This window comes from Triturus cristatus, chromosome 10, assembly GCF_964204655.1.
Source record: "Triturus cristatus chromosome 10, aTriCri1.1, whole genome shotgun sequence".
Classification (NCBI taxonomy): domain Eukaryota; kingdom Metazoa; phylum Chordata; class Amphibia; order Caudata; family Salamandridae; genus Triturus; species Triturus cristatus.
Window position 1 is genome coordinate 431567699 of NC_140593.1, and position 22409 is coordinate 431590107.

Below are 22409 nucleotides of genomic sequence, written 5' to 3' on the forward strand. Positions count from 1 at the left end.
TATCTTATTTGATTGTATAACTGGCGGTGTGAAGGGTATGCCCAGACGTGGGTCCCGTGCTCTCCATGCCACTGGACTCAAGCTATCCTGGCTGAAGAGGGGTGAAACCCCGAAACCGGTCCTAGGATGCTTGTTTCCAGTCCAGGGAGGACCTGGCTTGGCAGTTCGGGCAGGACTGTTCCCATGAGGCACAGGGTCAAGAATGATTTGCATATGGCTGGGTTCAAACTGGAACGGCATAGTGAGCAAAAAAACGATGGATTTAGGCCCAGATCTCTGTCCTGGGGTGAATGTATGACAGTGTTCTGCATTCTGTCCAACTGTTTTTGCGGTTATCTCACATAAACATCGAGATCATATAGTTGTACTAGTAAGTTTCTAGGGCTTAACACTGATTTCTTGGAAAATGGTAAGTTCTGGAATAACGCAGATATCCACTTGATATTATGTTAATAGAGGTTATCCATCAACTCCATTAAAAAGGGGTCTATGTGGTAAATCTACAGGATTACCATCCATTTGCTCAAAGGTTGATCTATACACTCAAATCACACTGATGGGCTTCTCAAATGGGAGGTATTCATCTAAATATGTTGCATGCGTTTTAGAAAATAGAATCTATGATTTCAGAGATGAGCTTGCAGCAGGATAATGTTTTGAGTAAATGCCATTAAAGACTGAGCAGGACAGTAAAACGTCTAGTAAAATAATACATAGCAGTAAATATTGATGTTTAAAGGAAGATTAGTAATTCATAGCAGTATTGAAATACCAGCTGTAGCTTCAAAGAAGTTGCCCAGTTTTTGTGATTTTATTTAAATATTTGACCAAAGCAAAGTGAATGGCATACCTGTAGTACAACCCAATGAAAAATACTTTTTAAAGCAGTACGTTTTTAATAGTCAGTGGAACAGTGGTATTTATTTATAAGCAAAATTCTAAATGAAGCACTAGTTAAGTCTTTTATGTTTTATGCTTTCATATTTATTTTGCGCACTACATTACATTGTAGCATCTGCTAAGTATGATGAAAAATAATGGATAATATTGGGTCAAATAATTGTTTAAGTATCCAGTGCTTCTTCGTCTTGAGCTTAATGATAGGGAATGTAGTTCCCAAATATGTTGGTCTGTGTAAGAGTCGCCTCATCTCAGAAAAGGGAGTGGAAATTGAAGTTGTGAAGGAGCTCAGGTTATCGTTAAACTTCATATTAAGTAACCAATAGGCCTGGATTTTAGATTGTCATTCAGGTTTATTTTAAGTACAAATGATTTAACACTACAAGACCGCCAGTATTTTGATATGAATAAATTCCCCAGCTTACCCAAGGTAGGAGGTAGCTGCCTTTGTCTTTGCTTCAATTTGACCTTTTTGATTGGACTGGGATTTTGAAAATAGTTTGAAAATCTGTTTCTTCCCTGATGCTAAACTTAGATCTTGTTTTGCAAAATGGTGTAGTTGTTTGACAGTAATTAATAGTATGTGGCCTGGCTGTGCATTAAATTAAATGTATGTAAAAAGGCACACACGTGGAGTAAAGAGCTGGGTATTACTCATTGTGAAGATATCTTAAAAATATTTTGCTAACATTCTGATCTCTTTTTATGTAGTCCCATCATATGATAGTGAGGAACTGATCAGAAATCTTGTGGAGGTAGCCTGTGAAAGTGGTGACAATTGAGCTTGCTTATTAACAATATTGCACTGAACAATGTGAAGATTTTAATGCAAAAGGTTTGTGACATGGGTTAGTACTTTAGCATCTCAGCGAGTCCTTTACCGAAATAGCTTGCTGTGAAATGCAAAAGTGTCAGTGTTTGTGAAGGGCTTTGGTGTCTTAAAGACTTTGATGGTAATGTCCACATTTGGAGATTTGTATGATGCAGACCATCAAGAGACATTTAGACCGTTTGTTGTAATGACACTTGCAGGTTTGCAAGAACAAATATAACCTTCTGTAATGTGTGTATCTTCATAAAAATCACTTCTAAAACTAGCTGCCTGAACATGCATAAGCATTCTTGTCAAATTGATTTCTGGGTTTTGTTTGCAAATCATTGTAGGCTGCTACTTGGCAATTCTCTTGGTGTACTTCTTGCCACTACTGATCAGTTTCTGAACTATTTGATGAGTGTGAGTAAGAAGTGTTACCTGACTAGGGCCTATTGTTTTTTGATGTGGCTGGACAATCTGGTGACCTCAGGGCATTCAAGATAGCCCTCCAACTTATGCAAAAAACTCGTTTTTGGGAAGATTGAGTATATATGTGAAAAGGCCTGTTCTTTTTTGTGTTTCAGCCAAGGCCAGTGCTCACATATTTCTTATTTGTTAGAAATAGGAGTCCCAGTGTGATTCCCTCCATGGTAAGTTTAAAGTGTGAAAAGAACCTTGTCATAAACTTTTTGTACAGCTGATGCACTTTTCATCAGCGTTTGATATGAACCGCTTTATCCCTAAAATTAGCTCTTTGGCCAAGATGCTCTGTATACCTTCATTGGCCGTTTATACGTTTGAAAGTGTTGCCTCATGTTTCCTGCCCTGTTAGTGTTCAATCAAGTATTCCTTCGATTTGATAAATCCAAGAGCTTACTCCTTTCCTCCTTTCCCTCTTCTTCACAGAATATTAAAGGAGGTCAGGGCAGACCAGGCGGAAACCATCCTAGTAACCCCAGACTGGCCAAGAAGAGTGTGGTACGTGGACCTCATCACTATAACAGTAGCACAGTTTTGGCCCCTTCCTCTGAGGCAGAGTCTTTAATCTCAGGTAAAGTTCCGACATACCAACCTCAGTTTAAAGGCTTGGCAAGTAAAGATCTATTAGGCCAGGATTTTCTCAAAGTTTTGAGAAAACTTGGTTCTCCTTGAAGTGATAAAGTGGACTCCAAGGATTTTAAGAAAATTCTTATTACACAGAAATAGACGTTGATAAATAATTCTTTGTTTTACAAGGCCTGGCTTTAGATTCCAGGAAAGCTTAGATAAGCCATTTATATGTTGTCTTTTCATGTGGCTTTCATGGATATTGTCAGTTTACAAAGAGCTCTCCTGAACTTATCTTTTATAGATTTGATGTTCTTAAAGGTGGATTGTCAATCCACAGAAAACCAGTATTGACAGCCCATTATATGACTCTCCTCGCCGTAAATGTCCTGCTTAAGGGTCATTGCCTTGCTTACAAGGCTGAAGTTGAAAGGGTATGCCCGATGGAGATTTAATAATGGAAAACTGTTAAGTACTGTTTCATATCGATTTGCCCAAGGGCCTCACACCACATAGGTGAGATCCGTTATCACAGTTCTAGCCAAGCCAGATAATTGAGTAGAAAACGAGGGCCGCTAATACAAGATTAGGGTTCCTAGATCGTGAGGCATTCCATAGAAAGCCGACAGTAATCGGGTTCTATTACTTTGGCCAGTTTAATCTTAGCGCTAGTATCAAACAGTGGTTTAGTCTGGAAAAAAAAAATGCGCTCAGTATGGGAACACATCCATTTTCTTTTCTACATTTTGTTGATGGACTTAATCAATTGAAAGAAGTGGATTCATATATTAGTATCATATTGGTTGACAAAAGGCCTTTTCTCTTAAGACTTTATTCTAACATTGAACTTTGCATCTTCATTGATACTCAACACCAAAGAAAAACACATCTTAGGCATGATTGTGGATGGAGCAAACATATTTGTCTTTACTACGAGAATTAATTTTCCCTTGAATGGATGCCTTCTATTGGTGGTAGTAAAACCGTATTTTGTTCTGAATCTGAGTTTTTACTTAAAAGTTTTATATCTGTCTTCCCGGTGTGCTACTGAATGGGATTATTTTATCGCTTCCACTTGTTCCTTGAAATCTCATTCGTCAGACTAAAATCATGACCATCAGTTAACTGGTTGATTGCAGCTAGACTTTTAAATGATCTTCATTTGTGTACTTGTGTGGCACAGAATCGAATGTGCTGCTAATGCATCAGTATTTAAACCGAACGTTCTTTCCAGCTGCTTCGTGACTTGAGCATACACTAAATTCAACCTGGAGGGAAAGGAAAGTTGCCGGATAAGTAACTTTTTGACTACAATTCATTAAAATGTAGTTACTGAATACTTGTAATTTCTAGGCTTGCGAATAGTGTGCATGGCGGTTTCTTTTACTAGGAGAAGTATGTATTCAAAAATATACTTATTGCCATCTGTAAATCATTTAAGATCACTTAATAACCTTAGTGTATTCCCCTTACTTTAGTAGTGATTTTTCTGTCTCTAGCCCAGACGGTCAAAAAGGTTATCAGATCACATAATTGTAATGTGAGCTCTGTCTTAGTTTGGGATACTCAATGCAAAGCTGTTTATAGAATATCCATGTTGATATCGCACTGGGTTACTAGTGTTTAACATTCCAACTCCCATCTCCTGTATCCTTTGTGTCACTGTGTCTTATTAGTTGTGAATTTACCAGGAACAATAACATCATGTTGTATCATCAATTTGCTAATTTCGTATGAGATATTTTTTACTTTCAGCATTTCATATGTAGGTTTCATTTTCATTTACATCACGATAATGCGCCTAAAATTAAACACTTAAACTGACTATCCCAAACCTTTTGGTCTAGCACATTGGTGAAGATGCATGTTTTATAGTTTGTTGCTGAGGAAATTGAAATTTATGAAACTGAAATAACTTTTTGGAGCCATTATATGCCATACATGTAGGATATTTGGATAAATATTGCCAGTCTGGCCAATTACATGCATTCATGCCTTTGACTTAAGTATTCTATACTAATATGTAAAGTGATTTGCAAAACAGTTGAAAATATCAGTTTTGCATTGATAAGTCTTGTATTCATGATATTTCACAAGCTGTTTAGTGATTATTTTAGTAGTTTGCACACTTTTTTGAGTATATTTTAATAGCGTCGATCAAACGTGTTTTCTCCTTTGATTCGGTGAACTGGGTTTGCAGAATAGAAATATTTGGCCTTTATTACAGCAGTGGTCAAATTTGGATGTATTCCACGATTTTGGCCTGAAGAGGTTGTCACCAGCTGTCAAAGCATGCTTTTTATGCCATAGCTAATTTCCAGGCTTTATTAATGCTTGATGTGAAGTGCTGCTCATTTATGGTTGCTTATGCCACTCTTGGTTTACTTGCATTGGCTGTTTAACAAATAGAATTAGCAAATAAGCAGTACTATTTATGGTAAACATAAGGTGCACCTTAGTGGAGCGAGTTGTATGCTTAAAATACTTTTTTGAATAGCCCAATAAAGTAACTAATATAAGTAAGTTCAGTTTGATGATGCCAACTCCATCGTGAATGTTTTTTGGAAATAATGTTTGTTTGCCATGGTTTGAGAGGTGGGGTGTGAGACCTTGCACATATTGCATAGCATTAGACTTTCATGAAGAATCCAAATGTGAATTTGTTTGCCCTTATCCCTCATCTGTGTACTCCTAAATTACTGGCCTTATTTAGGTCGGTCTCCATATTTGAACTCTTAAATTATTATAAAGTGGACATGCTAATATGTCCTTTGAAACATCCAAAAGAATCAACTTCTTTCAATCTTTGGATAAATAGTGCTTGTTTTATCAAAACATAAGTTTCTAAAAGAACATGCAGGAGAAATTAGATTGGCAATAGTGTTGCTGTCAGGGTTTAGCAGGTTAATCTCTTTTTGCTTTAGAGTATCTGGATGAAGGGAAAAAGGTTGTACGAAGAAATAAAATATCATGCAGGTTGCAGGCACCAATATCAGAATAGACTAGTTTTCTAAATGTTTGAAGTATGGGAAAGAGGTAACTTTGCCTAAAGAGTATTCTGATGTTTGTTGGATAAGATATCAATGTATTTATTCTTATTTCAGGTCAGTACCCCTGGTGTGAAGCAAGGGCCACCTTCACAACCCGTACCACCACAGCCAGTTGCTGCTGACAAGCAGCTGGGACATGAACCTGCCTCTCCTCGTAATCTTCAGCGCTCAAGGCAAGTTTTACCTCACATTCTATACTAATATGGTAGTGTGCACAGGGTTATCAGTTGAGGGAGGTGTTTTAATCTCCTGTATCAGCCTAGATGGCTGTTTCAAATGCCATAATATATATTTGGAACTCTGATTTACCAGGTTAATAAACAACTTGGATTTGTGTGCTCCCCTTTGCACAAGATTAGCCCACATAGACCTTTCCCCATGATGCTGCTATCCCAGCCTTCGGGGACCATGCCACCCAGTTGAAGGAGATAGATCTCGCAGTTGTAGAACTGGTTCCTGTGTAGCCGGGATCATTTATGTGCATACACTACATACCCATATTGATTTCTGTGCCTCGCCCACCTTTCAACTAACCATACTACTACTCCACAGATAAAGACTTTACAAACTGTGTCAAAGTCACACTGGTGTGCTCAGCAAAATCGGACTTTTCTGGGATCCAGCTTGATTCAATGTCAAGGAAGGCTTAATCTAGCAGAGTAATGGCATTTCAGAGGATGCTCCACCCTACTAGATGCCACATACTCAGACAGTTAGTGCAATATTAAAACCTCATGTATTGCATTAGCCCCAAAGGCAAGGTAAGACACGTGATCAGTCCAGAAGTGTCTTGCCAGCCAACGGTCTCCAGCAACTTGGTGCTTTGAGAATCTGTTGTTGGTAGAGCCCATTGTTCAGCCCGAATTGCAGTTGTGAAGCTTAAGTAGATAATTTCTTGACCCACCGCAATAGGTGATCGTTAACAGACACACCTCCGTCATGGGTGCGAAGCACACATGAGTGACTTCTCAATTCCTGGTCAACATAGGAGCATCTCCTCCACATCGGTTTTGGTAGGGATCAAAATGGTATACTCAGACCTTTTGACCATAATGTACTGTTTTTTGAAGCAAGCAGGCACAGACACTTTGTATTTTTTCAGGCGGCCCCATTTGCTTTGGCATTGGTTTTTCCGTTGTCAGACACTCATACCAAAGAACCATCTCCCAGGGTTCGACAATGGCCCTGTAGATCTAAGCAGAACCGCCACAAAATAGAAAAATGTAAAGCTTCTTCTCCATACACCCTCACCTACAATTGAGGGATATTTGCTTACACTATCCCCAATAACTATCTAGTGATAAACATGAGTCAGTAGTCAATTACACTAATCCACATTCCACCATTGTGGGCCTGCCAGTTCCAGTACTTTGCCGTTCGAAGTGACCCATCATTCATTAAAAAAGCCACATCCCTTTGCAGACCTGTTCAGTCAGCATCAGAGTTAGTTGCTGCATCCTAACCTCGCTTCCCTTAATCTTATGATTTGGTACCTGAGGCAGCAGAATGTGTTTGTACACAGTTTAAGAGGCTAGAAAACCTGCTACAAGGGATTGCTATGTAGCTAAATGGGAGTGTTTTGTTGTTAACTGCACCAGTCAAAACATTCAGCCCTTTGCAGCATCTGTTCAAAGCATTGTCTGGTTTATGTATCCATATGTTTTCACCTGATAGTAATAGTTGCATCCCTGCAAAACAGAAAATGTTGGTCTAACCTTAACAATTCATGCCATCAGGGCAGTCTTGGTGTAACACTCCTAGACCGTGGTTAGTTCCTTCATGAGACGTGAATATTGCCCTCATTAGGCTTTTGGATGCACCTTTCTAGCTACTTCATTCATATCCTTTACAATTTCCTCTTGCAAGGTAATTGTCCTTATGGCTTTTAGAGTAAATGAACTGCAGGCTTTCTATCAAAGAACCCTTTACCTTGGCGCACAAAGTTTGGGGTGGTTTTAAGAATGCACTTTTGCTTAGCTTTTTTTCTCCATACCCGGTCACTTGTAGAAACAGCTTGAAGTGCTTTGAATGCTGGTCATGAGCCATTATGTACTACATCCACTGCACTCTCTTGAGAAAGACAAAATAACATTCTTTTCTTAACAAAGTGCCCTCAGTGGCTTTCCTAGGGATTGTCCCATTAGCAATTATATGTAAAGCTGCTATTAAGTCACCAAGCCGCACGTTTCTATTGGTGGATCTTTAATCCCAACAAGTGGCACAGGTTGGTCAAACTGTCCTTAAAACCTTGTTTCAAAAGTCTTCCGCGTTTGCTCACAGTCCACTGTTTCAGGGGTCTGGGTGATGCTTAAGCCAATGCACAGCATGTGATCTTCAGCACACGCTGCGAAAAGAAAATGTTTCTTTTCTGTAATACTCAGTTTGTATCTTCAGTTCTGTTGTGAGGAAATGAGGTGTATTATATTTATTTGTGAAGTTTTATATAGCGTGAACATTACCTGTTCGGGTATCAGACCAGACAAGTTAAACAAGTAGACATGCAAATAGTAAGTACTGTACATATCAAAACAGGTTAAGCATACAAAATGAGAAATGAAGGTGAGAGTAAGAGGTGTGAAGACTGAATTAAAACTAATGGCCAACAGCAGGGTGAAAAGAGGTAAAAATGTAAGCCTGCTAGAGGGATTAATTTGCAGTGGATTTAAAAAGCTAAATGTTTTGACTGAGATCTGTCCATAATTTGTGCAAATGGAGGGTACCTGCACCCAATTCTGCGGAGATTAACTTCTTTCTCATCACCAGTATTTGTTCCACACGACAAGTGAGAGTGGGTAGAAAAACGAGGAAGAGGAGTATAGGAAAACTTTGACAAAGGCAAAAAGTAGGGATGAAAAAGAGCTTGAATGAGTATGGTAAAGACAGAGCAAGTATTGAGTTTTGGAAGAAAGAAGTGTATTCTGCCACCCCAACATTTGGCAGTGCCAGTGGCGGGCTTTTAAGAAAACCATTTGGCCCCTGCCCTTATAATTTTTAAATGAGTGCAGATGTCCACCACCTTCAATCACATGGACAAATTAAGCCCATGGCAAGTTAAAACAGATGAGCTGATTTACACTTAAGCGAGAAGGTAAAACATGGTTTTAATTTTTTGCTTGCCTTTTGAAAGTATCATATTCTTCTACATTTGTATGTGATGCTCCTAACACATCTGATACAAAATACAACTCCTTTCTAATGTGTCCTGATATTCATGTATGATGGATCACATCTGTGCATACAAGATATTCTAACAATATAGCGCGTCACAAACCTCAAAGTCACTTATGTTAGAGGCATATGAGCTGTAGATCGTATACTTGTGCATAGCTTGCCATCTGGTGTTGGGCTTGGATGTTTGCACTTTGTTTTCGACACGGAAGAAGTCTTTTGTAGTCACGAGCTAGGTGACTCCTCCCTAGGACAATAGTGCGCATGGGCATAGACTCCATCTCCAGATAGTTTTTTTCCGTCATCGGGTTCGGATGTTTATTGTGACGCTCCGGTATCGTCTTCGAACATTTTTGACGTGCAATCCTTACCACTTGACGGTATTGTGTTTCGATCGCGGCTTCCCTTTCGACGCACATCGTAAAAATCCAATTACTTTGATCGACGCGGGCCCGTGAGGCCTACCCGTGCCGAGCACGCCAGCAGTCCATGGAAAGGACTCCATTTAAGAAATGCCCCGGTTGTGGTGCTAAGTTCCCACACACAGACTTGCACGAGGTCTGTAACCTCTGCCTCTCCCCGGAGCACGAAGAAACCAGCTGCGAGACCCGTCTATCATTCCGATCGAAGAAAACAATTTGTGACCGTCGTGCTCGATGTCACGAGATTAGACGCAGCACTAGTCTGGTGCCAGATATCTTCGAAGAAGAATCGTAATTCCAACCTTGCGCCGAAGGAGGAAGACACATTTTCTTCGTCAGAAGCAGATGACTCTGACATGGAAGAGGACTCGAACATCACTCCGGCTCAGCGAACCGTGAGAAACGAGCCCCAACCTGCCCACAAATACACCAAAGACTCCGGTTACACCTTCGGGCTCAGGTCAACACCGTGATAATATTTCAGACGCCTCGCCTTCGAGCCCGGTTATGAAACATAAAGACAAGCTTTCTGGCTCTGGATCGAGCCAACCCCTTCCAGGTGTCGCACCCACAACTTCGGCACCGAAACACAAGGCTAAGTCTGATGCTTTGCTGTCGGCACCGAAGACATCTTCGGCACCGAAAGATTCACATAAACCAAAGAATTTGGAGCCGATACTACTGAGACCGAAAGCTTCGGAACCAACACCGAAAGCATCTGAGCCGAAACCAGTTAAAGAAAAAAATTCGGAACCAAAACAAAAGCCTTCGGATCCGAAAGAGGGAAAAACCAAGCCGAAGCAGACTGCACCGAAGGGCACGACCCTAAAAAAACACGGAAGCCCTCCCTCCATCTAAAGAACTTCCTCCACAAGAGTCTTTGGATCCGAAGCAAAAACAGTTGCATATTGACCGAAGACACTGGCAAACTTCGAACAACACTTCGCAAAAAACTGAAGCTGGACCTCCCTGAAGACTACCACATACCTCTTAAGATAAAATACATGGGTACTAACCCCTCTCCCCCTTGTATACCTCCTTCTCCTCCACCTTTTAACCCTCATCTGCTAATTTCACCAGCAAATTCACCACCACGTTTTTCACCTAGGCCACATGGGGATGGGGATGAGGATGATGATGAGGATGAGGAGGATGGGGGTGATGAGGAGGATGGGGGTGATGAGGAGGATGGGGGTGATGAGGAGGATGGGGATGATGAGGAGGATGGGGATGATGAGGAGGATGGGGATGATGAGGAGGATGGGGATGATGAGGAGGATGGGGAGGATGGGGATGATGAGGAGGATGGGGATGATGAGGAGGATGGGGATGATGAGGAGGATGGGGATGATGAGGAGGAGGATGGGGATGATGAGGAGGAGGATGGGGATGATGATGAGGAGGATGGGGATGATGATGAGGAGGATGGGGATGATGATGAGGAGGATGGGGATGATGATGAGGAGGATGGGGATGATGATGAGGAGGATGGGGATGATGATGAGGAGGATGGGGATGATGATGAGGAGGATGGGGATGATGAGGAGGATGGGGATGATGAGGAGGATGGGGATGATGAGGAGGATGGGGAGGAGGATGGGGAGGAGGAGGAGGATGGGGATGAGGAGGGGGATGGGGATGAGGAGGAGGATGGGGATGAGGAGGAGGATGGGGATGGGGATGAGGATGGGGATGAGGAGGAGGATGGGGATGAGGAGGAGGATGAGGAGGAGGATGGGGATGAGGATGAGGAGGAGGATGGGGATGATGAGGAGGAGGATGAGGAGGAGGAGGATGATGAGGATGAGGAGGATGAGGATGAGAATGAGAATGATGAGGATGAGAATGATGGGGATGAGGATGATGGGGATGAGGATGAGGAGGATGATGAGGATGAGAATGATGGGGATGAGGATGATGGGGATGAGGATGATGGGGATGAGGATGATGGGGATGAGGATGATGGGGATGAGGATGATGGGGATGAGGAGGATGAGAGGGAAGTTGGGTAGGTGGAGGATAGGTCGGTACCCCGTGATTGGGCACAGGGAGCCGCGGGGTGCCTTTTGGTGTCGGGAAATCTTACCCTCTGTTGATCGTGGTTGGGGGGGCACCTGGTTCTGAGGCTGCAGGCGTCGTCAGGAGCGTCGAGGGAAGTCCTTGGGTGCCGGACTCTGGGTCACAGTTGCCGTGGGGTCGTCCTCGTGGTCTTTGTTCACTCCGGCACAGGCCAGGCTTGGCGGGTGCAGAGTGTGTTGGGTTCGCGGTTCCGGGCTGCTGCCATGGATTAGAAGTAGATTTGGAGTCCCAGTGGTTTAGAGTCAAAAGGTAGCCAGGTCCTCTGGGGTTTGTGAGGTTGCTGGCCACAAGAGATGCCGGGTTGGAACAGGATCGAGGGTCGATAGGCCGGTAGGGCTGGGGCCAAAGCAGTTGGTGTCTTCCTCTTCTTAGCAGCTGCAGGGCATGTCTTCTTTCTTCTAGCTCTTCGGATTTCGGTATCTGGGGAAGGAAGGTTCAGGGTGCCCCTAAATACTAGATTTAAGGGCGTTACAGGTAGGTGAAGGGCAGGGACCAATGGGTCCCTGTCCTGGGGTGGGTACACCCCCTATCCTGCCTCCTGTGGGAGGGGGACAGTAGCCTAGTCCTGATTGGGCAGGGCTCCCCATCTTCAAGATGGCGAGAGCCCGGAGATGTGCTTCACCTCGCCTCCCCCACCTGAGGGGTGGGGTTGGCAGGCTGGCACATCCCCTGTCCTTATTTGGGGTTTCCGGCCAAGCTTCCCGCCAGAGTGGGGGGGTTGCAGTGGCCTGGGGAAGCTCACAGAGGCGGCATGCCTTTGAAGCTTCCCCTTGCCCATCCTGGGGGAGGAGATTTAGCACCTCGCCCAGGATGTGCATTGTTGCAGACCCAGGAGAGCAGGGGCTCTCCTACCCAGGGGTCCAGCAACATGTCTGCTGTGTGGCAGCCTAGGCAGCCTCAGAACAGACGTGGATTGTAGGTTTGGTTTTAGGGGGCATCTCTAAGATGCCCTCTGGGGTGCTTGGTACATTAAATCCCACACTGGCATCAGTGTGGGTTTAATGTGCTGAGAAGTTTGGTACCAAACTTCTCAGTCTTCAGTGTTGCCATTATGGTGCTGTGGAGTTCGTGTTTGACGAGCTCTCAGCACCATGCACTCTTAAATGGCAGCACTGCACTTACATTGCCCAGGAATGGACCTGGGTACTGTAGGGGCACAGGGCTCCTGCTCCTGTGCCCACACCACTGGCATAGGGCACCCAGCTAAAGGGTTGGCTGATGTAGGCCATGGCAGTGTAGGTGGTGGGCATGGCACACAGGGATGTGTGCCATGTCGACTCTTTTTTTTGTCTTGTACCCAGACACCCAGCCTGCCAGGGCAGTGTGTGTAAGGGTACAGGGCCTCTAAGGGTGGTACAATAAGTGCTGCAGCCCTTAGTGGCCTTCCCTGGTCACAAGGCCCTGGGTAACTAGGGTACCATTTACCAGGGGCTGACATGTGGCCAGGGTTTGCCAATTTGGGGTTTGTGTTTTAGGGAAGGAACATAGGCCCTGGGCACCTGATTGGCAGGAGTCCAGGGCACACTCAGTCAAAGTACATTCAGCAATTCAGCAAAAAGTGGGGGCATACTATGCAAGAAAGATGGCACTTTCTCACAGGTCCTCAACCTTGATCTTCCTACGGTGGCCCTCAAAACTAACCTCCTTACTGAGGTGCTCCAGACAGCCTCGACTTCGTCAGAGCCACTGCTTCCCTTCAACGACCCCCTCACGGACGTCCTGTTGGGCACTTGGTCGCGGCGGGCCACAGGGGCCCCTGTGGATAAGAATGTCGCCAGGCGTCACCGCCCGGCGCCTCGTTACCCCGCGTTTCTTACCACTCATTCCACCCCTGAGTGTCTGGTCATCCAAGCATCGACGTCGCAGAGTGCCTTTCCCACGGCTCTGCCGGATAAGGAGTCTAAGATACTGGAGCAGTTTGGTAAGCAGTTGTTCTCGTCGGCCAGCTTGGGGCTGCAGTCAGTGAGCACCGCCTGCTTGTTGGGCCGCTATTCCCACGCGGTGTGGAACACGGTTGCTCAGGTGTTAACTCAGTATCCTGAGGAGGTCTATGCTGTGCTTTCCCAGACGGTTGCTGAGGGTAAGGATGCGGCTAAGTTCGCCATTCGGTGTGGTTTGGACATCGCTGACTCGTTGGGCAGTGAGATTTCTACGACTGTGGCGCTGCGTCGCCACGCCTGGTTGCGATCCACTGGGTTCGCGCCTGACGTCCAGAGCTTGCTCATGGACATGCCCTTTGATGGCACTTACCTGTTTGGCGATAAGGCCGACAGTGTGCTGGAGCGCTTTAAGGACTCGCGGGCCACGGCCAAATCCTTGGGTCTTTCCACTAAGAGCCTGGCCACTCCTGGGTTTCGTTCCTTTCGTGGCCAAGGTAGGGGCACCCAGGCACGTTCCTTTAACAAGCCTGTGCAGAACCAGCCTCATCTGGCCGCAGACGCGGCTTCTGCAGGGGCGGCTCTGGGAATCAGCGTGGGGGGCAGTCCACCTCTGCCCCCTCTGCTTCTACCTCTAAACCTTCCTAATCAGAGCTTTGTGGAGCACCCCACGCCGGTGGGTGGCAGGATCCGCCACCACTGGCGCGATCTCACATCGGACAAGTGGGTGTTGCAAATCATCCACAAGGGTTACTCCCTTCCCTTTCAATCCACCCCTCCAGCCCTGCCACCTCAGTACCACCTTGGTGCCACCGCATGTCGGGGGATCACTTGCTGCTTCTCCAGCAGGATGTTACGGCCCTCTTGCCAAGGGGGCCATCCAGCGCGTTCCTGGGCCAGAAGTAGGACGTGGTTGTTAATTCCACTACTTTCTGGCTCCTGGGCCTGATGGCCTCTTGCATCCTGCTAGTGCAACATGCCAGATGGCATATGCGGGTGCTGCAGTGGGACCTGAAGTTCCAGTGGGCGCAGCATCAGGGCAACCTGTCCGATCATGTCCAGATCTCTGAGGGCACTGCACGAGAATTGCAGTGGTGGCTCACGAATCGCAATTAGGTCAATGGCAGATCCCTCCCCCTTCCCCAACCAGAGCACACAGTGGTGACTGATGCGACCCTCCTGTGATGGGAAGGCCACTTGGGAGAGGCGGAGATCAGAGGCCTCTGGTCTCCAGCGGAGGCCCTGCTCCACATCAACCTTTTGGAGCTTCGGGTGATCCGACTTGCACTGAAGGCATTCCTTCCCTCTGTCCGGGGAAGTGTGGTGCAGGTGTTCACAGACAACACCACCGCCATGTGGTATTGCAACAAACAGGGCGGGGTGGGGTCATGGACCCTATGTCAGGAGGCTCTGCGCCTCTGGACATGGCTGGAACATCAAGGCATTTCCTTGGTGGTTCACCACCTGGCAGGTTCTCTGAACGCCAGGGCGGACTAACTCAGCCGCCGGTGCTTGATGGATCACGAATGGCGTCTGCACTCGGATGTGGCGCAAGGTCTCTTTCTGCAGTGGGGAGAGCCTTGGTTAGATCTGTTCACCACTGAAGAGAACGCGTAATGTCATCAGTTCTGCGCGTTATTTCCAAGGCGGCACTCGCTAGGCGACGCTTTTCGTCGCGAGTGGAGTTGCGGTCTGATGTAAGCCTTTCCGCCTATACCACTTCTGCCCAGAGTGCTGAAAAAGATTTGGCGCGACCGGGCCCAAGTCACCCTTGTGGCTCCGGATTGGGCACGAAGATACTGGTATCACGAGCTACTCAGCATGGTGATCGATCCCCTGATCCGACTGCCTCTTCGGGAGGATCTTCTGTTGCAGCAGCAGGGGACGGTCCTCCACCCGAACCTGTCCAGCCTCCACCTCCATGTGTGGAGAGTGAGCAGCGGCAGTTGACAGCTTTTGATCTTCCTCCTGAAGTCTGTGATGTCATTCTGGCAGCCAGGCGTCCCTCCACTAAGACGGTATACGCCTGCATATGGAATAAGTTTGTGGCATGGTGCACAGCTAAGACTGTGGATCCCCTTTCTGCCCCTCTTTCTGAAGTTCTTCTATTCCTTCTTTCCTTGGCCCAGCAGGGCTCTCCTCTGGGCATTATCTTTCGGCCACCTCCGCCTTTTTACGGCTTCCAGATCAGCCTTCTCTTTTAAAGTCCCCGGTTGTTAACCGTTTCCTAAAAGGCAGTACGCACACGTTTCCTCTGGTGCCGTTCAAAATGCCTCAGTGGAAATTAAACCTTGTTTTGACATATCTGATGTGCGCTCCATTAGAGCCCCTTCCTACCTGTCCTTTGCATCTTCTTACTCTCAAGACGGCTTTCCTGGTAACTATCACCTCTGCCAGAAGAGTGAGTGAGCTCCAGGCTCTTTCTTCTAAACCTCCTTTCCTTTCTGTTCATCCGGACAAGGTGGTTTTAAGGACCTGTTCTTCTTTTTTGCCAAAGGTTGTCACGCCCTTCCACATCGGGCAGACCATCACTTGGCTCACCTTCTTTCCGCCTCCTTCAAGGGAGGAGGAGAGGCTCCACCGTCTGGACCCAAAACGTGCGCTCGCATTCTATCTGAAGCGTACACAGCAGTTCCGGGTGGATGACCAGCTCTTTGTTTGCAACGTGGGTGCCAAAAAAGGCCGGGCTGTGCACAAACGGACCATCTCTCGGTGGGTTGTTTTGTGTATCAAAGCATGTTACTCGGCTACGAAGGAGCCTCCTGTGAGGCTGTGTGCCCATTCGACCAGGGCAACTGCAGCCACTACTGCCTTGAGACGTGGCGTTCCCTTGCAGGACATTTGTTAGGCGGCTACGTGGGCCACGCTGCACACGTTTACCAAGCATTACTGCCTTTACAGTCGGGTCCGGAGAGACTGCTTCTTTGGCTGTTCTGTTCTCTGTGACTTCCTGGTGTAATCTTGTTTGCAGACCCACCACCGGGGTTTGTATTGCTGGGTTATCTATTCTAAGGTAAGGAATCTATCACTAACGTGTCTCTTTCAGATGCACAAGTTACTGCTTGTGGAACGATATATCTGTAAGAGACATTAGTTAGTGATAGATTCCTTACTGCCCCACCCATCCTCCCCGTTCTGCGACTTGATTTCTAGGGTTAAGGTCATCCCTTTCAGGGCCCTAGTTTCATGGCAACAGCGGTCAGTTTCTTGCATGGCTCTGCGCTCCTGGCGCGGAAAGCCATGTACAGAACGGACGTCCGCGTGCATGGGTGGCGCATAAGTAGTCTCTGTGACGTCATCTCGGCGCTTACGTCGCCAGCGACGGACACGGAGCCGCACAACGCCACCTACTGACGCACAGGGATACTGCCACAAAAACAATAACTTTCCGAATCCAGTCTGACGCCTGGGGATATTCTAAGGTAAGGAATATATCACTAACTAATGTCTCTTACAGATGTATCGTTTCACAAGTAGTAACTTGTGCTATAAGTATCCGGTGACTCCTTCGGGCTCAGGTCGACACCACGATACTTCACGGTGACCCTTGGGCTCGGCTCTGAAGTCCAGAGACAAGCCTTCAGGCGGACCGGGATCGAGCCAGGCACATAGCGGTACCAAAAACCCATATCCGGCACTGAAACAAAAGCCGAAACCAGAGACAGTGCCACGTTCCGTTCTGTCGACACTGAAGACAACTTCGACGCCGAGCGCTTCGGCACTGAAACACACAGAGGACAAGCCCTCAGAACCGAAAAAAGTCCATAAATCTTCGGAGCCGAAAAAGATTTTGTACTCAAACTCCACCAAAGCATAAGGAGACCAAGACCCCTCCTAAAGCTACGGAGCCTAAACCAAAGCACCACTCGGAACCAAAGTAGTCTGTGCCGAAAAAAGACAATAGCTCAGAACTGTTTCACCCAGATCCCTCGGATCGAAACAAAAAACTCTGCACATTTACCTTGTTAACGGTCATGTCACAACAATACCACCTAAAAAAAGGAAATTGGGACACCTCAGAGGCACCTCAGATACCCTTAAAAAAAAAGACATAGCAACTTCACCTTTCAAACCCTCCTCTCCCCCTCCAAATCTTCCAACTATGCCACTTTCTCCAGCACACTCGCCCATGCTTCCTTTTTCACCTGCACCACAAGATGACGACGACTTTAGGGATGGGGATGTAGACCCATAAGTGGATGATGATGATATCCACAGTATCCCACCACCTGACCCATGGGACGATTATAATAATGTGCCAGATATACCTGAGCCTGATTCATACCCATCTAAACCATCCCCTCCATAAGACAACATAGCTTTTGCGCAACTCATAAATAGAGCAGCCAAATATCATGGGGTAGAATTACACTCGGACACTTTGGAGCAATTTTTTTTTTATTAGAGACTTTTACACAATCACAAAAGTCAACAAATACTTTACCTATGTTAAAAGTTATGATTAAACATGCCCCTGATGTGTTTAAAGACTCTGTTAGGGCTAGAATTCTCAACCCCAGAGTTGATAAAAAAAATAAAAACTAGCTCCAAATGTTTAAGAAAGTGGCTCTGTATATACTGTCCCCAAATAGGTTCAGTGTGCACAGAGTCCACAGTCCCCAGAGGTTTGGCAGAGGCTAAATTTAGATATAACCTTACTCTCTAAAGTGGTAGCTTGGTCAAGCAGTAAGGCAGTATCAGAGGACAGTGTAAAGCATTCGTTGTACACACTCAGTCAGCAAATGGTCTCACACATTCAAGAACTGAACTCTATGCCAATTGTTTTATATATTAAAAAATATAGTAGTTTTATTTTAGAACCAACATTAGGTATCAAAATATTTTCTCAGGATAAAATGCTGTAGTTGTATACTTTCAATAAGCAATAGACTTTTAGATGCAATAGTTAGTTGTTGCAATAAGCAACACAATTCAATCACAATTATAACATTGAGCTCAATGGGACTTTTTAAGTAAATTTAATTTCAATTACTTTGCGCATGATTTTCTTACTCAGGGTTGGATCCTGGATTCAACGCTGGTGCATTTCCTGTAAACAGTTGAAAGAAATCGTTTTTGTTACACGGGTGATTTTTTAAGGAATATTTGTAAGTTTCAAAACTCGACACTTAGAAGAAATTCCAAGTGAAACCAATCAATGTTACCCTATGGAGAAAAAGTGAGTTATCGGCTTTTAGGTAAGTACTCGACTGGCACAGTTAAGGTTCTGGGCATATACTCTGGAGCGGGGGGGTCTCCCAGTGTCAGGTAGGTACAGTTGTTACACCCTCAGCAGCACAGGGGCAGCCGGGTGCAGAGAGAGTTGGGCCCAATGTTAGCCTATGGCGGGCAGGGGGCCCTTGGTTGGTGGCTGCTAGTAGGCAGGTCACGTGGCTGTGGGAGCTGGGCTCCTGGTCACTTACTCAGGGCAAGTGGGGAAGTAGATTAGGATAGGTGTTGCACTCCCAGGGGCACTCGGGCGGATGGGTGCAGGGTGCTTTTGAGCCGTCGGGCGCTCAGTGGATTTCAATGGAGAAGCTACAAAACGAACAAAGGCTGCAAGCTCTGGGACGAAGATTTTTCAGGTGCGACCACCACTTGGAGAGGTAAATTGGGAAGCTGTAGGTTAGGTAGGCACCCAGGAGCTGGACACGGGGCCGCAGGGCGCCGGGTGCAGGGGTGTCTTTTCGCGTAGGGAAGTCGTACCCTCAGCTGGTCACGGTTGGAGGGGTCCCTGGTTCGGAGGCTGCAGGCGTAGTCAGGAGCGTCGAGGTGGGTCCTTGGGTGCTGGAGTCTTGGTCACAGTCGCTGAGGGGACGTCCTCGGGGTCTTTGTCCACTCAGGTCAGGCTTGGCGGGTGCAGTATGTGCAGGAGTTGCGGTTCCTGGTTGGCACCAGTGGCTTGTTGCTTGCTTTGAGCAGAACCACTGCTCGTGGGAGTCCCAGTGTTAGTCACAAGGCAGTCAGGTCTTCCGGAGTTCTTGAGGTTGCTGACCGCTGGAGACGCCGGGGTTTAGCAGGAGCAGGTTCGAGGGTCGACAGGCCTGTAGGGCTGGGGCCAAGTCAGTTGGTGTCTTACTCTTGTTAGCAGCTGCACGGCAGGTCATCTTTCTTCTTGCTTGTTTTGGATTCGGGATCTGAGGAAGGAAGGTTCAGGGTGCCCCTAAATACTAAATTTAGGGGAGTTTGAGGTAGGTAAAGGGCAGGGACCAATGGGTCCCTTCCCTGGGGTGGGTACACCCCCTTTCTCTTCCAGGGGATCCTCATCAATAGTCATAAGCATTTGAATATTCCCGCCCATGCGCGGGACCCTGGAAACACTATAATATATATATATATATATATATCAATTGCAGCCTAATTAACACCAGAGCTGAATCATGCTGTAAGGAATTTCCACCATACATGAAAAACATGCATTAGAAACAGGAGAAACAACAAAATTTGTTTAGAAACTGTTTAAATGCTCAGCAAATAGTAGAAATTCTCATAAATCACTGAAAGCATAGGAAGCTCCCAGGCTGCATTGCAAATACCCAGTCTGAAAAGCTAACCTGTAGTTGCATACCAATAAACTGACCGTGCCTTTAAGGCACTCCTAACCCTCAACTTCCCATCATGCCTCGGGGGTGACAGGTCAGTTCTTTCCGGCTCCTTCATGAAGGATCCTGGCAACACAGCTCCACTCTTTTCTGCTTTTTGTCAGAAAATCTTTTCAATTTTCACAACTTTTATTCCTTACTTCGACGTTTTTCATGCTTTGAAGTAAGAAGGTGTCTTTTTCTGACAGGTTTGGGCATTTTTTAACAACTTAAAATGCCATCTCTTTTTGACTCTTGCCCTTCTTGTGGTAAAAAGAAGGCCAAAATAGACTCTCATGAGGGCTGTATTCTTTGTCTACCTGAGGATCATGATCCTAAGACCTGCCAGAACCTGTCCAGAAGAACCTTAAAGGACAGGTAAAGAATTCGTCTGTATGGCCTGGCAGATAAATCATCTAGAGGAAGATCTCTGGTAAGGAAGTGCTCCAAGAGGTCTAGAACGCCTTCTAGAAGCAAGTCCTCGCGTCCTTCTGCTTCAGCGTTGGGCTCGGCGCTGATACAAGATCTTCAGGTGGGTTATTTATCTAAGAAAAGACCTTCGACAGCGGGCTCGCCGTCGAGAAAAGGTATGTCGTCGACGTCGAAGATTCTGAATCCGCCGGCGACGATCGGTGTCGAGAGACAAGACCCCTCCGCCGTCGTCAACCCGGCGACGATCGGTGTCGAGGAGCAGAGACCCTCTGCCGTCGTCAACCCGGCGACGATCGGCGTCGAGGAACGAAGAACCCCCGCCGTTGTCTGCTCGACATTCGGCATCAAGGGCAGGCTCACTTCTATCATCGCAGTCCCATCAGCGATCGACGTCGAGAGCGAAGACTCCCCTGCCGTCGTCAACTCAGCGTCGAGGATGAGGTCTCCGTCGTCGTCTCGACGGCGTTCGGCGTCGACGGCGAAAAATACCCCTCCGCCGTCGTCTCGCAGATCTTCGACGTCGAGATTGGACTCCGCTCTGCTGTCGTCTAGACGACGCTCGGCGTCGAGAGAGAGAGTCCCTCCGTCGTCGGCTTCACATCGCCGTTCGACGTGTCGACAGCATTCTTCACCTGCTTCTCATCGGCACCGATCGCCGTTGAGACGGCATTCGATGTCGAGCAGACGGGAGGTCCAACTAGCGAGAAGTCAGTAGCCAAGATCGACGTCTGGAATGCGTGCAGGTTCGACGTCAAGAGCACGCTTCACGTCGAGACAAGCCTCGGTGAGGTCTGGGGATGGATCGTGGTCGTGGTGACGGAGTCAGCCTCGCGCCATTCGTCCTCTCACTCTTCCAGGAAGACTTCTTCAAGGTCAGCCACTCCGGAAGCTGCTAGCCATGTCCGCAAGTCTCCTTCAAGACAAAAGGAGGCCCCTTCGGCTATTCAGTTGTCCCCAAGATGGCAGCTGCCCTTACGTCATTGGCAGGACTCGGGGGCGACAAGGCGAATGCAGGAGTATGCCGGTCTGGTTCATAGATCTCCTCTTCAGAAATGGTGGACGAAGTGGACAGAGTGAGTCCTCCCAGGCATAGGCACGAGAGGTCGCCTGAGAGACGGCACTATAGATCGCGTTCTCCCAGGCGAGAAGAACGCGTAGTCAGATCACGAGAAAGGAGGCACTGTTCTCATCGGCGAAGTAGAAGAACACCATCTACTTCCTCGACTTCCTCTACCTGGTCCTCCAAGAGGGATTATACCCCACACTATCGGACAGCACAGTTTCCAGGCTCTCTCCCATAGATGACATTAATACATACCATGAGGTTCTGCAGAGGGGTGCTCAGAAGCTCAACATTGAGATGTCTGTCCCTCAAGTCACGACGACAGTGATTTTCGAAACTCTTAATCAGAAGACTGCATCTCGGCCATTGCTTCCATTGGTTCCTGGGATCCTTGACCCGGTCATGGACACTTTTAACTCCAGCAACCATCAAAGCGGTGCCGGCTCGCATCCTAAAGAAATATAAGCCGGCTACCTCGGATCCGGTGTTCGTCAAGACGGACCCTCCTGCAGACTCAGTCATCGTGACGGCAGCAAAGAAGACGCATGCTGTAACAGCCACTTCTTCTGTTCCACCGGATAAAGAGAGCAGGTCTCAGGACTCGTGTGGTCGCAAAGCCTGCACTTCTGCGGCTGCATCCTTTAAGGTCTCCAGCGCGGCTGCGTTGCTAGGTCGTTATGACAGATCTCTCTGGGACTTTTTGGAGCGGTTCAAAACCAAGTTCCCAAAAGAAGACCAAAAGGATTTTGACGGAATAGTCACTGAGGGATCTTTGGTGGCAAATCAAATGATTAGCACAGCGGCAGACGGTGCGGTACTATCAGCGCACTCTTACACGCATGGAATATGCGCCAGGAGATTGTCCTGGTTAAGATTGACAGGACTAAAACCAGATGCACAGCAGAGGATCTTGAACCTCCCATTCTCTGGCTCTTCTCTCTTCGGCACACATGCAGATGAAGAGATAAATAGAATG

General features: G+C 46.8%; 1 protein-coding gene across 12 annotated transcripts in view; it reads left to right on the forward strand.

Annotated features, from left to right (window-relative positions):
* Window positions 1–22409, forward strand: part of WAC (WW domain containing adaptor with coiled-coil) — a 600841-nt gene that overhangs the window by 352049 nt on the left and 226383 nt on the right. For 6 of the 12 annotated variants that reach the window (XM_085631783.1, XM_085631775.1, XM_085631776.1 and 3 more), the window contains exons 11-12: window positions 2621–2692; window positions 5866–5984. In XM_085631783.1, coding sequence (XP_085487909.1) covers window positions 2621–2692; window positions 5866–5984 — 191 coding nt within the window. Of the gene's footprint in view, window positions 1–2620; window positions 2766–5865; window positions 5985–22409 lie in introns of all 12 variants that reach the window. The other 6 variants (XR_014970123.1, XR_014970125.1, XR_014970124.1 and 3 more) reach the window with 2 other exon arrangements.